The sequence below is a fragment of the Micropterus dolomieu genome, linkage group LG01 (assembly GCF_021292245.1).
Source record: "Micropterus dolomieu isolate WLL.071019.BEF.003 ecotype Adirondacks linkage group LG01, ASM2129224v1, whole genome shotgun sequence".
Taxonomy (NCBI): domain Eukaryota; kingdom Metazoa; phylum Chordata; class Actinopteri; order Centrarchiformes; family Centrarchidae; genus Micropterus; species Micropterus dolomieu.
In genome coordinates, this window is record NC_060150.1 from 24,355,566 (window position 1) to 24,368,440 (window position 12,875).

Here is a 12,875-nt window from a genome sequence, read left to right on the forward strand (position 1 = left end):
GAAATGTCAGTTTCACTCTTGTGTTGTAATAATCCACTTTCAACAAATTGTTTGAAAGTTTGAAAAGCAAAAACAGACACCAGTATTTCAGTTCAAATTCACATGCTTCTAATTTACTTTTACTATAAAAGAAAAACCCCTGGAGACTACTGATTGTGGAAAAATCTCTCACTTCGGTTGATAAGTGAGATCATGTGCCCCTAAACGACAACCACCACAGCATTCCATCTCTTTTATGGAACACAGTGCTCCTCTGACATGACGTAATGGGCCGTTTGGAGACAACTATGTCATTAGCCAGTTAATTACTCCCAGCACTTTAGATCACTCTTTTGTTTTGACACTCGAGTTCACAGCAGGGAAAACTTCAATTCTGCTGATTCTATTGATCACCGTAAGACACTTGAAGGAAAATGTTGCACAATATGGATTTTCATTGGTCCAACTACTTAAAATTGGAGGTGATTCTCAGTGTATAGCATATCAAGGGTTGAGGGTTAACATGTTAACAAGGGTTAACATTTGCAAGTAACTGGAGTTATAAACAGACAGTATTTAAATATCTGTAATGATCTTTGTTGGCTGAGGAAGCAGAAACAGTTTTGAGTGTCAGCCTCATTAATGTTCACAACCTGAACATTAACGTTTTTGTTGCTGCTGTTTACATTCCCCCTGGCGCAAAGTCAAATGCAACACAGGAACTGTATGAGGTCATCAGCAGGCACATGACAAAACAACCTCATGGTATTTTTTATTGTTGCTGGCTATTTTAATCAGACAGACCTCAGAACTATTTTACCTAAATTCCACCCGCATGTCCACACCCCAAACAGGGGAAACAATACCGTGGACCATGTTTACACAAACAATCCTGGCAGCTACAAAACCCTCCCCCACCCCTACTTTGGACAATCAGGCCAAATATCCCTGCTTCTCCTGCCAACTTACTCCTAGCTGATTAAAAGAAAAAACAGTGCATACAGATGAGGCTACAGCAGCTCTACAGGAATGTTTTGGGATTTGTTGAATTTGTTGATCCTGGAGGGACGGAAATGATCAGACTTGCAGGGTGGTGCACAGAGAACAACCTACTCTGCTCAATGTCAGCAAAACCAAGAAACTGAACGGAGAACTGGATCCAAAGTTAAATCAGAAACCACGTCAATAAAAATGATTTAGGAGCTCATTTTAATGGTATCTGAGTTTAAGAGCTATAGTAACAGATTAGATGACAAAGTTAACAAATGGATAAAACTAAGGAAATCATTCCCGTAGTTATGTTGTTTGCTTCCCTGTCCCCATCTCAACTACGGAACTTAAAAAGAGGTAGAGCACTAAGACGCCTCAGGCTGAATGGCTTTTCCACAGCGACCTATTTCCCAGAGAGTGATAGACACTTTCAGAAATCTGTCCCTCCTCCCCTCACTGTCTTGCCCTGCGGATGAGGACATTTGCCAGTGTGTGTGTGTGTGTGTGTGTGTGTGTTTGTGTGTCTTTGGGTGGCACAGTGTGCTGCACACAGTTGCCAGCTGGCCTTGCTTTATTCACAGGCCCACACAGAGGCAAGAGTTAACACAAGCATTGACCAGTCACAGACATATTAAAACACAGGACCTCTGTGGCATAATTTCAACAAATTTTATTGTAATGGGGGCTGTACAGTAAAAGTGCAAGAGGAGGAAGCCACGTGAGTTTGGGGTCAGGCAGGACAAAGCTCTGGAAGAGAGTATTGTCATGCTGTATGATGGTTATTGAATGACAATTAGTTCTAGGTTAGGAATCAGACTCAAAGTTCAGGATTGAAATCTACTTGCACTATATGGCCTTACACTATATGGCCAAAAGTATGTGGACACCCCTGTGCAGATAGTTAGGTGTATACTTCTGGTCTGGGTAATTTTTTCCTGGTTTTCGAGGCACCTCTGTTTCAATGAAATGAAATCTTAAAACTAAGTTGAAACGATTCATCGAGAAACCCGAATAACTACTACAAAGCAGCTTTGTTTAATCCATATAGTTATACACGGCACACTGTTTTGCACGGATAATTATTAGAGTCGCACCACACGCTTACACTGTGGACTAGTGAAGACGACATGATTTGATGGCGTGGGTTGCAAATTGGAGAAAGAAGAGAAGAGAAAGAAAATAACAAGTGACAAAAGGAAGAGACAGGCCAGAGAAAGTGTCTGAACAACAAACATACTTCCAGTAAAGTTGCAACAATAAATATGCAACATCCGGTTAGACTTTCAAAATAAAACAGCGTTTCGAGACATCGACATTTTGAAACGCGCATTATTAAAGTCGTCAAACGTTGCCGTTTGGTTAGGTTTAGGCACAGAAAATACTTGGTTGGGTTTAGGCAACTACTTGGTTAAGGCAAAGTCCTTTTAGGCAAGTCATGCCACGCGGCTGCCATCTTGGCAACACTTCCGATCAGCTATTTCGGGCTAACAAGACCAGGTTCCTATCTAAATGAATGAGGAGAGAGCCAGAACTGCACTTTTACTGGTCACCGGGACATAAAACTACATGAATAGAATCAGCATTAAAATCTGATAAAAATTGCTGAAAGAGTTTGACAACTTTGCCCCAAAATAAGGTTAAAAAGGTGTTTTTCCCGACCGGTTATACTTCTACTACGCATGCATCACCACTTCCGCGCATCCGTAGTAAAGGTGAAACAACATGTGTGAGGATGAGTTGTATTGATCGAGTGGCATGTCTCCTCTAAATTGTCTCTGGTTAAGGTTAGGAAAGGATCATGGTTTGGGTTTAAATAACTATGTATGTCAGTTAACACGTAAGTTAACTAATATCACTTACATCGTAACTTGCCTAAATAAAAATATTTAATGTTAACTTTTTGTTTCACATGGGACACGAACCCCGGTCTCCGGGCTCAAAGTCGGGGTTCTGGCCCTCCATCCACCCCAACGACCTCCTTACTCGGTCTTTTCTGTTAAATATCATATACCTTCCTTTACTGTCAAAAACTGACGCAGCAGGGCTTCCCCCAATACGTTGAACTATGACGGAAAAGGGATTCCCAGTGCGTCACAAACTGACGACTGTGGCTCTTGACCATGCGTCCATATGTGACGACTTGGGAGTGAGAACGGGTTAGAATTAGCCTACCACTACATCACAATGGCAAGGCTTCAGGATTTGAGCAGAAGGCATCCAGTCTACACATCGAGTCCACGGAGCAGACCCCAAACAAGGTGACATTTAACGGAAAACATGATTGCTAGCTGAAATGAAGCCTGGCAAAGGTAAGGCACAATTAGTAACTGTAAATCTATAACCGTGCGTTTTCTCTGACTTGTTAGTCCGTGAGTTTGGGCTGTAACGTTACAGTGATATGAGTGACACAGCTAAACCTGGTTCCAGGGGCACAAGGCAAAAGTATTTCTTATCCGATTACTCGATATAATAATCTGTAGAATTCTCGATTACTAAAATATCGATAGCTGCAGCCCTATTTAAAGCTATAGTTTACAAATATAGTCCGTGTCAACAGTGTGAGTTTGTCAGTTTCCTGTTTCAGCCTGACAGTGCCCGCATGTCCAAAGATGGCTCCAAAAAGAAATAGTTTTCCCAGTTTGGTGTGGAAAAACTTGACCGGCCTGCACATAGTCCTGACATCAACCCCATCCAACACCCCTGGGATGAACTAGAACACTGACTGTTAGCCAGGCCTTATCACCCAACATCAGTGTTGAACACTAATGCCCTTGTTTCTGAATGGGAGCAAATTCCTTCAGCTGGGTTCCAATAGCTGATGGAAAGTCATATCTACAGTATAGCGTATCTGAAGCAGGCATATAATCAAGTCCCTACCAATATCCAGCAACTACTGTATTGTCCACAGCAATAATGTTGATCAAAACATTTAAATATAACCACTGTTGTGAGTCAGTATTTAATCAATGTATTTAATAATAAGATTTCAAAATTAGAGTCATAATATTATGAGGCAAAAAAAGATGTAATATTTTGTGAATAAAGTCACAATAGAATAGATAGCTTTGAGTCATGTGCGCATGTTTTAGTATTTCCTGGCAGTCTATACTTGTTAGGCTTTTGAAAAAGTTTGGTCTGTAGTGTGACGTGTTTCCTATGACTGGTAGCTCTGTGTCCACCTCACTTTGCTCTCTTTGGGGCTATCTCACTACTCCAGGATGCTTCCTACTGAAGAGGCTGAGAGCTGCACTTAATTGGGAAGTGGTGAAGTTAACATTTGTGTGGATATGTGGTGAGATTTATGCCATTTATAGTGCTTTCAGTTAGTTTTGGTTTTCCGCCTCCCATGAAGAGCAGCTCACACATCTCATCTAGTACAATCCCAAACAGTCTGAAGGGGATACTACCATATCAGCAGAGCGATACTATAGGTCAGGGGTCTGACATCGGGCCAGATGTTTTTCGAGCCGTTACGTGGCGGGCCAGAACATTATTTCAGTCAAATTATTTCAAACCTTTGGATACTCGTGCACGTTTTGCTTCTGTAGAGTGCAGGACTCCCTTTGGGGGAATTGTATTATTGATCCCACCCTTGTTAAACAAATTGATTAGCCTATAAGGACACTTTTTCACATGCTCACAATAAAGCATGTGCTGCAGTGCGTGTGCGTCCTGGTGTTTGATCCGCATTCGTAAACCTATGGACACTAATTTTCATTCCCTGAGGAAATTCAGGGGAATCCAATCACACGTTTACTGGCGGCTTTTACAGAGGTGTTTCAAGTAAGCCATATACTCTTTCAAATGTTCTTCAGAACTTTTAGAGGAAGTGATTATGTGAGTAACAGTAGCTGTCATGACTGAGATCTATTTTAGCATCAGCCGCTATCAATATACTGTATTTATTTTTTATTTTTATGCTATCAAAGCAATCTGGGCTGTTGCCGACCACTGCTGTAGGTAAATACAGAGCAGAAGATAGGACAGGAAGATTCTTTTGCTAATATTATGACTTTATTCCTGTAATATTACAACCTTTTCTCAACTTTATTCTTGAAATATCTGATAACACAGATATGGGATATATTTTGTGCAGAAAGCTGAACATGAGCACAAAACTCGCTGACACAAAGGATTTTAGTCCAGGGTTTTATAAATGAATTAAAATTAATTACATTATCATTGACATCAATAGGTACTACGTGCACCTTTAATTAGGTTACTTCCAAAAAAAAAGACACAAAAGAGGAGGGAAGACATGCCTACATGTGTGTTGACTCAGAAGGGATAATATTACATGAGAAAAGTTGATCTATGGAAGAATACATATTTGAAAGCAATTCGTCTCCCAGCGGGTGACTTGATATATATTATATATTATATATGTTTTGCACCATACAATTTTATACTACCTTGCTCTGCCAAATAAGAAACATCAGTAGAGCTTTGCTGTTCTTCAAGGACTTGCAAAAGAATTATGCTGTGCCACTTTCAACAACAATTGCTGCTCAACAGCCAAGAATCCGAGGAGAAGAGACGTTTTGTTGATAGTTTTGCAACTCCTTCTTGTTGCCAACAGAATCAGTACAGTTTATACATTATTATTTCCTCACCTCAGAAGGGCGTGTGCGTGTGTGCATTCCTGTCAGAGGGGCTCGGTGTTGGGCAGGAGACAGACGTTCTCCTGTACCTTTGCAAGCACTAAATGGTGGGACATCTCATTTGCCCTAGTGCCTTTCAAAAGAAATAAAACACATTTCCCCAACCTAAATCAGATTTAACTTCTCGTCTAATCTTTGATCAGTGGAAGTGTCAACTCCAAACTCCCCTTCACTCCCTCACATATCTACCAAGGCCAAACACAACACCAAAAACAGCTCTTAGCTTAGTTACATGTTTCCATGCTGTCACCATGATGTGGAGTTCAGCAAGGTTACAGGTGAGGGAAAGAAGCTGTTCCTTAACCTGCTGGTCCTAGATCAGAGAGTCCTAAAGCTTCTCCCAGAGAGGAGGAGGGCAAACTGTTGCTGGGGTGAGAGATGTCTCTGACACGTGCCCTCCGCAAACACAGATTACATTGAGCAGCCTCAAAGGTGGGGAGTGGAGTACCTGTTATGTGCTAGGCAGTTTTCACCACCCTATGGGGTACTTTCTGGTCTGAGACAGAGCACTTGCCAAACCATACTGAGATGCAGTTGGGAAGGATGCTCTCAATAGTTCAGTGGTACAGCTTGTATAACAGTGTAAATTTTCTGTCCCCTCAAAATAACACATCACACAGCCATTAATGTCTAAACCGCTGGCAACAAAAGTGAGTACAACCCTAGGTGAAGATGGGCTATACACTCACTACTTTACATTGTAGCAAAGTGTCATTTCTTCAGTGTTGTCACGTGAAAAAATATTATCAAATATTTACCAAAATGTGAGGGGTGTACTAATTTTTGTAAGACACTGTAGGTATTTCTGTTGTCCACATGGGGATAGCTACTTGGGCTAGTGACAGGTTGAAGATGTCAGCTGCCCAGCACAGGCCCTCAGCATGCATATAATGTGGCCACTTGGACCGTGTATAGACACTTTTGCCTTTAGTCATCATCAGATGACATGTCTGTCGAACTAGTTTCTTTCAAACATGCTGAATAATTAAAACTGATTTTGTTGTTACGGTAATATGCTACTTCTTTCTTTGATCCTGAAAGACTACAGTCATCATTCACATTAATGCGTGTAAATACAACAGCATGCCAGTATATTTGCTTGTTCGTCAGTCTGAGAATATGCAACAAACGCTTGCCAATGTTCACATGGGAATTTTTAGTGCTGTATCCAACACTCCTCCCACTCTACTGTACATCTTCACCCTTCTTCACCCACCACCCCTGCAACTCTTTAATGTACACACCATATTTTACAAGCTAAAACACAACAGCACAGTTCTTCGCATAGACACACACACACACAGCCTGAGTGACAAAGCTGCAATGACAACAACTGGAAGTCACAATAAAGCTATTGTAGTGCTATTTTCAACAATGTAGATCCTGGCTAAATGCCACAGTATGAGCTAAGATGTCTCTCCTACACTTATTTTGCTGCTTCCAGCTTTGCATTTCATAGTTCTACAAAGCCTTGACCTAAAGGCCAGTTTCTCTCCTATTTCTCATGGTCTTTCTTCAGAAAGCTGCAGTGAATGCAGTCCCATGACAACAACGAAAAATAGGCCAACAGGTAGGGTTGATGAGTGGAAAGCATGCATATCAATTAATGAGATTAAAAAGGTTCCTAACCATTCAAGTTCAGTAGACTAGACATAAGCAAAGCCACACCATTAAAGGATGATACAACACTGCCAGAAAACTGCTGCTGATGACACTGCTATTTTGTAGCCTATATTTTTGTAAATAGCATAAACATTTAATATTGTTGAGCTTTGGGCTATTGGTCGGATAAAATAATCAATATTAAGAGGCCCTTAGGCTCTGTGAATTTGTGAGCATTTTTCACTGTTTGTCAAAGAATAGCATTTATTGTATTATAAATCTTATGATCAAACAAAATAATAATTTTAGGCTATTTTAAGTTATTAAACAGTTGCTTGTGTACAGACATTTAATGTTTGAGAAACAGTTTTGTTTAAAAATAAACCTTTTGTTTAATGTTTACATTCCTCAAAGTAAGATGTGTCATCAGTAACAGTATCATATGGGCATATAAACCATATGTGGAGCAGATAAGCACACAGATTGAAATCAGTGAGGAGGCCATAAGAACCTGCACTGTGAAAGAGGAAGCTGTTGGTATTTTCTGGCTCTTTCTGCATGACTAGAAAGCCAACCAACCAGCCCACCCAAATACATCAACACAGCATCTACCCTGTCAGCGGGTGACAGCATGATGAGCGCGCGCACGCACGCACACACACACATACACACAGACACACACACACACACACACTACACTTTCAATTCAATTCTGAATAACACACTAACCTCATGGCAGTATCAGTCTGCTGGTGTACACGTGTGCTCACATGCAGTGCAGTGTGCATGAAAAAGGAGACTATATTTTCAAGTCGCAAATTACATATTGCAATTTAGTGAGGCAGATTTACATAGACCTGCATCGTGTGCGCTTACCTGTGGTGGAGTGCAGACTCTCCAAGCTCCAATAGCGAGACAGGACCCCCCTCAGAGTGCCGCCCAAGCTACCTCCACTTCCACCCATACATACTCCCAACCCATGACCTCCGTCCACCATACTGTCAACCCCTCCGCCTGTCTGGCTCCCTCCGTCTGAGTCGGACCCAGGCGACAATCCTGAGCTGCCGCTGCCGGTGCTGCCACAGCTGCCCCCATGCAGGGGCACACCCCCTTCCGAGCCCTGCTGGGTCCGCATCCCGATTTTGATGCACGACAGCAAGGGGGGGCGGAGGGGAGGGGGGGTTGGGGTGGGGGTGGGTGGGGGCGGAGTGGGTAGTGAAGAGGAGGCGAGAGACGGTTGAGCAGGTGGTTTATTCCCCAGGCAAGGAGAGAGCGCAGAAGAGGAGGGAGAGGAAGAGAAGGAGGAGGTGGCCTCCGGGTCGATATCTGCTGCACTATTCGCTGAAGTAAGCCTCAGCTGTCAACTTGCTGCTTCCTCCTCCCATGCACAGAACAGAAGAGCTGTAGCAGCGCTCCTCTCCTCCCTTCTCCTTCTCCTCCTCTGCTCTAGATCCCTTTTCACACTGCCGCTGCTTCCTCTCTCTCTACTCCTGTTTGTCTGGGTCTCTCTACCGATTCTCTCTCTCTCGCTCGCTCTCTCTCTCTCTCTCTCAGTAGGGGTCCTGCAGGGGGGTTTCTGCAGCTGGACCATGTCATTTGCCTGCTAACCACAGTGTGGATGGCTCACTAATGGTGTAGGATCCATTTAGTTGGAGACTAAAAAAAAAGCCAGGCCTCCCTTTTCCCTCAGTCCACCCTCCTCCTCCTCCCTCCCAAACATACAAGAACAAACACAAACACATTCACATAAACACACCACACTATGATGGTTGTCAAAACTACAGGGACAGAGTAGATTTTTCAGATTAAATTCCTGGATATTTAACCGTATTTTGTTTGTGTCTGTGATGACTGTGACTGTGTATGGATTATGTACAGAATACCTATAATAAAGATAATTAGGGTTTGACAGATACCTGGGCCCTGTTTCAGAAAGCAGGCTTTAAAAAAAGCTCTGTGTTGAGTTGGAAACACTTTTGGTTCCAGAACAGCTGATGAGAATTAGTTCAATCAACTGAGTATGTTGAACCTCTCATCTCAGGCTTAACATATGCCCCTTTTCCATCGCATGGTACCACCTCAATTCGCCTTGACTCTACTCGACTTTTTTGGTTTTCCATTTCTTTACAACTCCGTCGAGGTTCCAAGCGAGCTGAGGAGATACTAAAATGTGACATGACAACACTGCAGACCACTGATTGGTCAGGGAGAATCGTGACTATTCACTGCGTCATCATTGCCCACGCCAGACGGGCCAGCAACAGAAAGTTTTATATTTTACAATTTCCATGTGTTCTTTCAACACTAAATCCAATTCTGAGAAGTTTTGATGCATCAACTGTGTAGATTTTGAATGTTGGCAGTTTTACGAAAATTGATTGCAGATTGAAAATGTGATTCATCATATAGACAGTTTTCTTGTATACAAACACTACCGGATGGTAGGGGCTTTTGTAGCCGGTCAGAAGACTGTAGTAAACCACTGTAATCAACGTAGATTACTCACGCTTAAACGCTATAATATGCTTCGTGGGGTTCATCAATGGTGATAAATGATATAAGTATATATTTTTTGAACGTTTACAGTCGTTAATATTTTATTACACTTAGTTAAGCAACGTTGTGTTTTGTAAGCACCAAATGCTTCTCTTATAAATGCAAGTGCAAAACAGTAACGTTAGTTCTAAAGTCAAGACACTTGCTTGATTTTTTTTTATCTCAGACAGTGGCGTTACCCTGTATGTTTGGTAAAAATCATACTCTGGAGGGACCTACTTTGTTTTTTATTATTTTTAAATAACCTATATCCAATACCTATAGATACAGCATCCTTTGGTCTTAGAGGCTGCAGTGTTTTCAGTTCGGCTGGTTGTTGACTCCTCAGGTTAATTATTGTTCCAGTAAAGTGGATTCATTTCTAAAATGCACTGCTGAACAGGTTTCCCGTCGCTTTTAAGGATGGGATGCAGTGGTTGAAAGTAATTGTAACATAACGAATAACGTGACTATTTACTTTTAATACCCAGTAATAAATAAAGTAAAATGAGCAATAACTGAAAAGTAACTCATTACAATTTCTGAGTAATCTGCCCAACATTGCTGCAAAGACAGAATGGTGCTTTCTGCCCCCTAGTTGCGCGTCTCCCGTTGATGACGTTGCACAGAAACCCGTCTATTGGGAGTTGAGGAGCTCAGCAAGTGGCGACGAAGGAAGCTCGCGCCAACCAGCGGGAGTAGCTTGCTCACAGAGCCCCCTGGCTCAGCAACAACGGCAGAGAAAAACACAGCTGTAAGGTTTTCATACCGCTATTCTGTCTTTACATTCTGACTAATGTTGAATCAGAGTTTTCACTAATCTCGCTTTCTGAAACAGGCCCGGGTTTTAGAGGCTGTTGTCTCCACCACCCTACAATGGTGATGATAGAACTTAGTTGTTTTTAGAAAGCAGGCTTAACAAACTCTGAGCTTAACCCTGAGCTCTGAGCTGACTGAGCCTGAGATGGGAAACCCAATCAACTCAGAATATGTTGAACCTGATGGAAGCGAATGGGGACCAAAAAAATCCATCATCAATGGAGCTCCGATACTACGATTCAACATAGCAATGGGTAAATAAAGCGCAGAGCCTCATTTTTAATCCAGTGGCGCTAGAAAATGAACGTGTGCCAATCGGACCAAAACTTAAAAAACAGGAGTGGGGGAAGGATCAATAACAATAACAATATTGAATTTTATTCAGCGTAGTCCGCTCATTCAGCATATACCAGACTTGAATTTCCAAGTGCTGGAATTCTCCTATGTTACATTCAATTATAGGCTATAGCAGTAATCTGACGGGACAAAATACCAGTGGGATTACCTGAAGATAAAAATATGTATCAAACAGATAAGACACAATTTACTCATGGACCTATGATTGTAAAGTCACAGTCTGACCCAATAGGTTATTAATTATTTTTTTGCAACGGAAAATGTGTCTAGGCTCAAACTGATTCGAAGCTATAGACGTCTATTTTACATTAACAAAATCTTGCTCATCTCAGCTGCACCACAATCATCCTCACTCAGAAATATTCCTATCATCTCCAACATAAATATCACAGAAATGTTCTAATGGTGCGACTAATCACTACATGAAAGATGATTGTTCATTTACCAGTTACAGCTTCCTACGGATTAGATCGATTTTAACAGTGATTACTGCAGTAATGTTGCTCACGGTAGGTGTTTCAGTGCAGCTGTTGAGAACCTGACAGCTGCCTTTATGTCCACAGAGTCAGTGTTATAAAGGACAGTTTAGCCTATAGATTATATTCTGTGCTGAGGATAAATCCATGAGGTCCGGAGACAACTGTCTCTGAAACGGGGCCCCGGTCAAGTATTTAACATCAACACGGACTGTATAATCTACGTCATCATGAATGATGTCCCTACAGAATCTTCTCACCAAGAGACAGAGAACTCTAGTCATCCAGAATTCACAGAACCATTCTATTTCATCCTTTCTGACCACCAGAGGCAGTGCTTTACATAGTTACTAGGAATCCCACTTTACTGGAAACGGCCTGAGGGTTCTTGAAAGACAGCTAACGCTACTACATGGGGAGCTGTGACATTGAGCCTGTAAAACCAGGTAAAGGTGCAGACGGTGCTGCCCAGGAAGTGGAGACACTCCTGAAGTGGTCCCTGATATTAAGAGGCAAAGGCAGTCTCCTTGACCTGTTTGCCTAGAAAGTCTCTAGACTAGGTGTGCCCTTTCTTATGCTCCCTACGCAAGCACCAGAGGCTAGTTTCATGATGAAACCTTGACACCATGTGGGTTTTTTTCCTGCTGGTCTCCCTTAAAAAATGGGTCCCAGAGTGACACCCCACCGCTTGGTTTTCCACTCTACTATGCCTGGCTCGAATCACAGCAACACAGAAGAAGCAGAGCTTCTTTTCCAGCAACAGAGCAACTCTTAGTTACCTCTTTGTGAGCTCTACACCACTCTGAAAACATCATCCGCCCGTTAGCATAAAGCGCCCTGGTAGAGGGTGCTCTTGTGCCAATAATAGCTGCAGATGTTTGTGGCTTGGATGCCAGAAGTGGCCCCTCAGCTGCGAGAGCAGGTCTTGTGTCCTGGGCAGGCACTGTGACCACCACTCTGGCTAGTTTGGGGCAATCAACATGAGTCTGTGGTTGCTTTTCCGAATTCTGCTGCTTTCAGGGGAATAGTAGCATAGAGTAGTCTAACTCTAACCACTTCACTTACTTGTCCTTACCGGAGAAAAAAACTTAATGGAAAGCAAAGAACATGCATTGCAATTACTATGTAGTCAAATGGTTAAAAACACTAATGTGATTTTAATGGTAAATATTCCAAGTACACCGCTCACAACAGCCTGGTCAAACTCTCTGGCATGTTTAACAAGACATCTGCAAACACAGTACTGCTGATGTTGAAGAGGCTTCTGGTCTTTTCAGATAGTTAGCATTGCAGTTTGCTGCCTCACACATGCAAAGACTCTGTATGGCGAGTCAGGTTAGCATAAGCCTGCCAAGCTCCCTGGTCACAGAGAGACTGGGCTAATCTTAAGGGGAAAGAAAGTTTACAACACGTGTGCGGCTGGATCATATCACTAAAACCTCATGTGTAATGTGAC

The 12,875-nt window shown here is 42.3% G+C and overlaps 1 protein-coding gene across 3 annotated transcripts in view; it reads right to left on the minus strand.

The window, feature by feature from the left end:
- arhgef4 (Rho guanine nucleotide exchange factor (GEF) 4) overlaps window positions 1–12,875 on the minus strand; it is a 100,254-nt gene that overhangs the window by 71,235 nt on the left and 16,144 nt on the right. The window contains exon 1 of one of the 3 annotated variants that reach the window (XM_046061992.1): window positions 8,109–8,367. The exons of the other annotated variants lie outside the window; for them this stretch is intronic. Within the exon in view, the coding sequence (XP_045917948.1) occupies window positions 8,109–8,367 (259 nt within the window). Of the gene's footprint in view, window positions 1–8,108; window positions 8,368–12,875 lie in introns of those variants that run through there. 3 annotated transcript variants of the gene reach the window in all.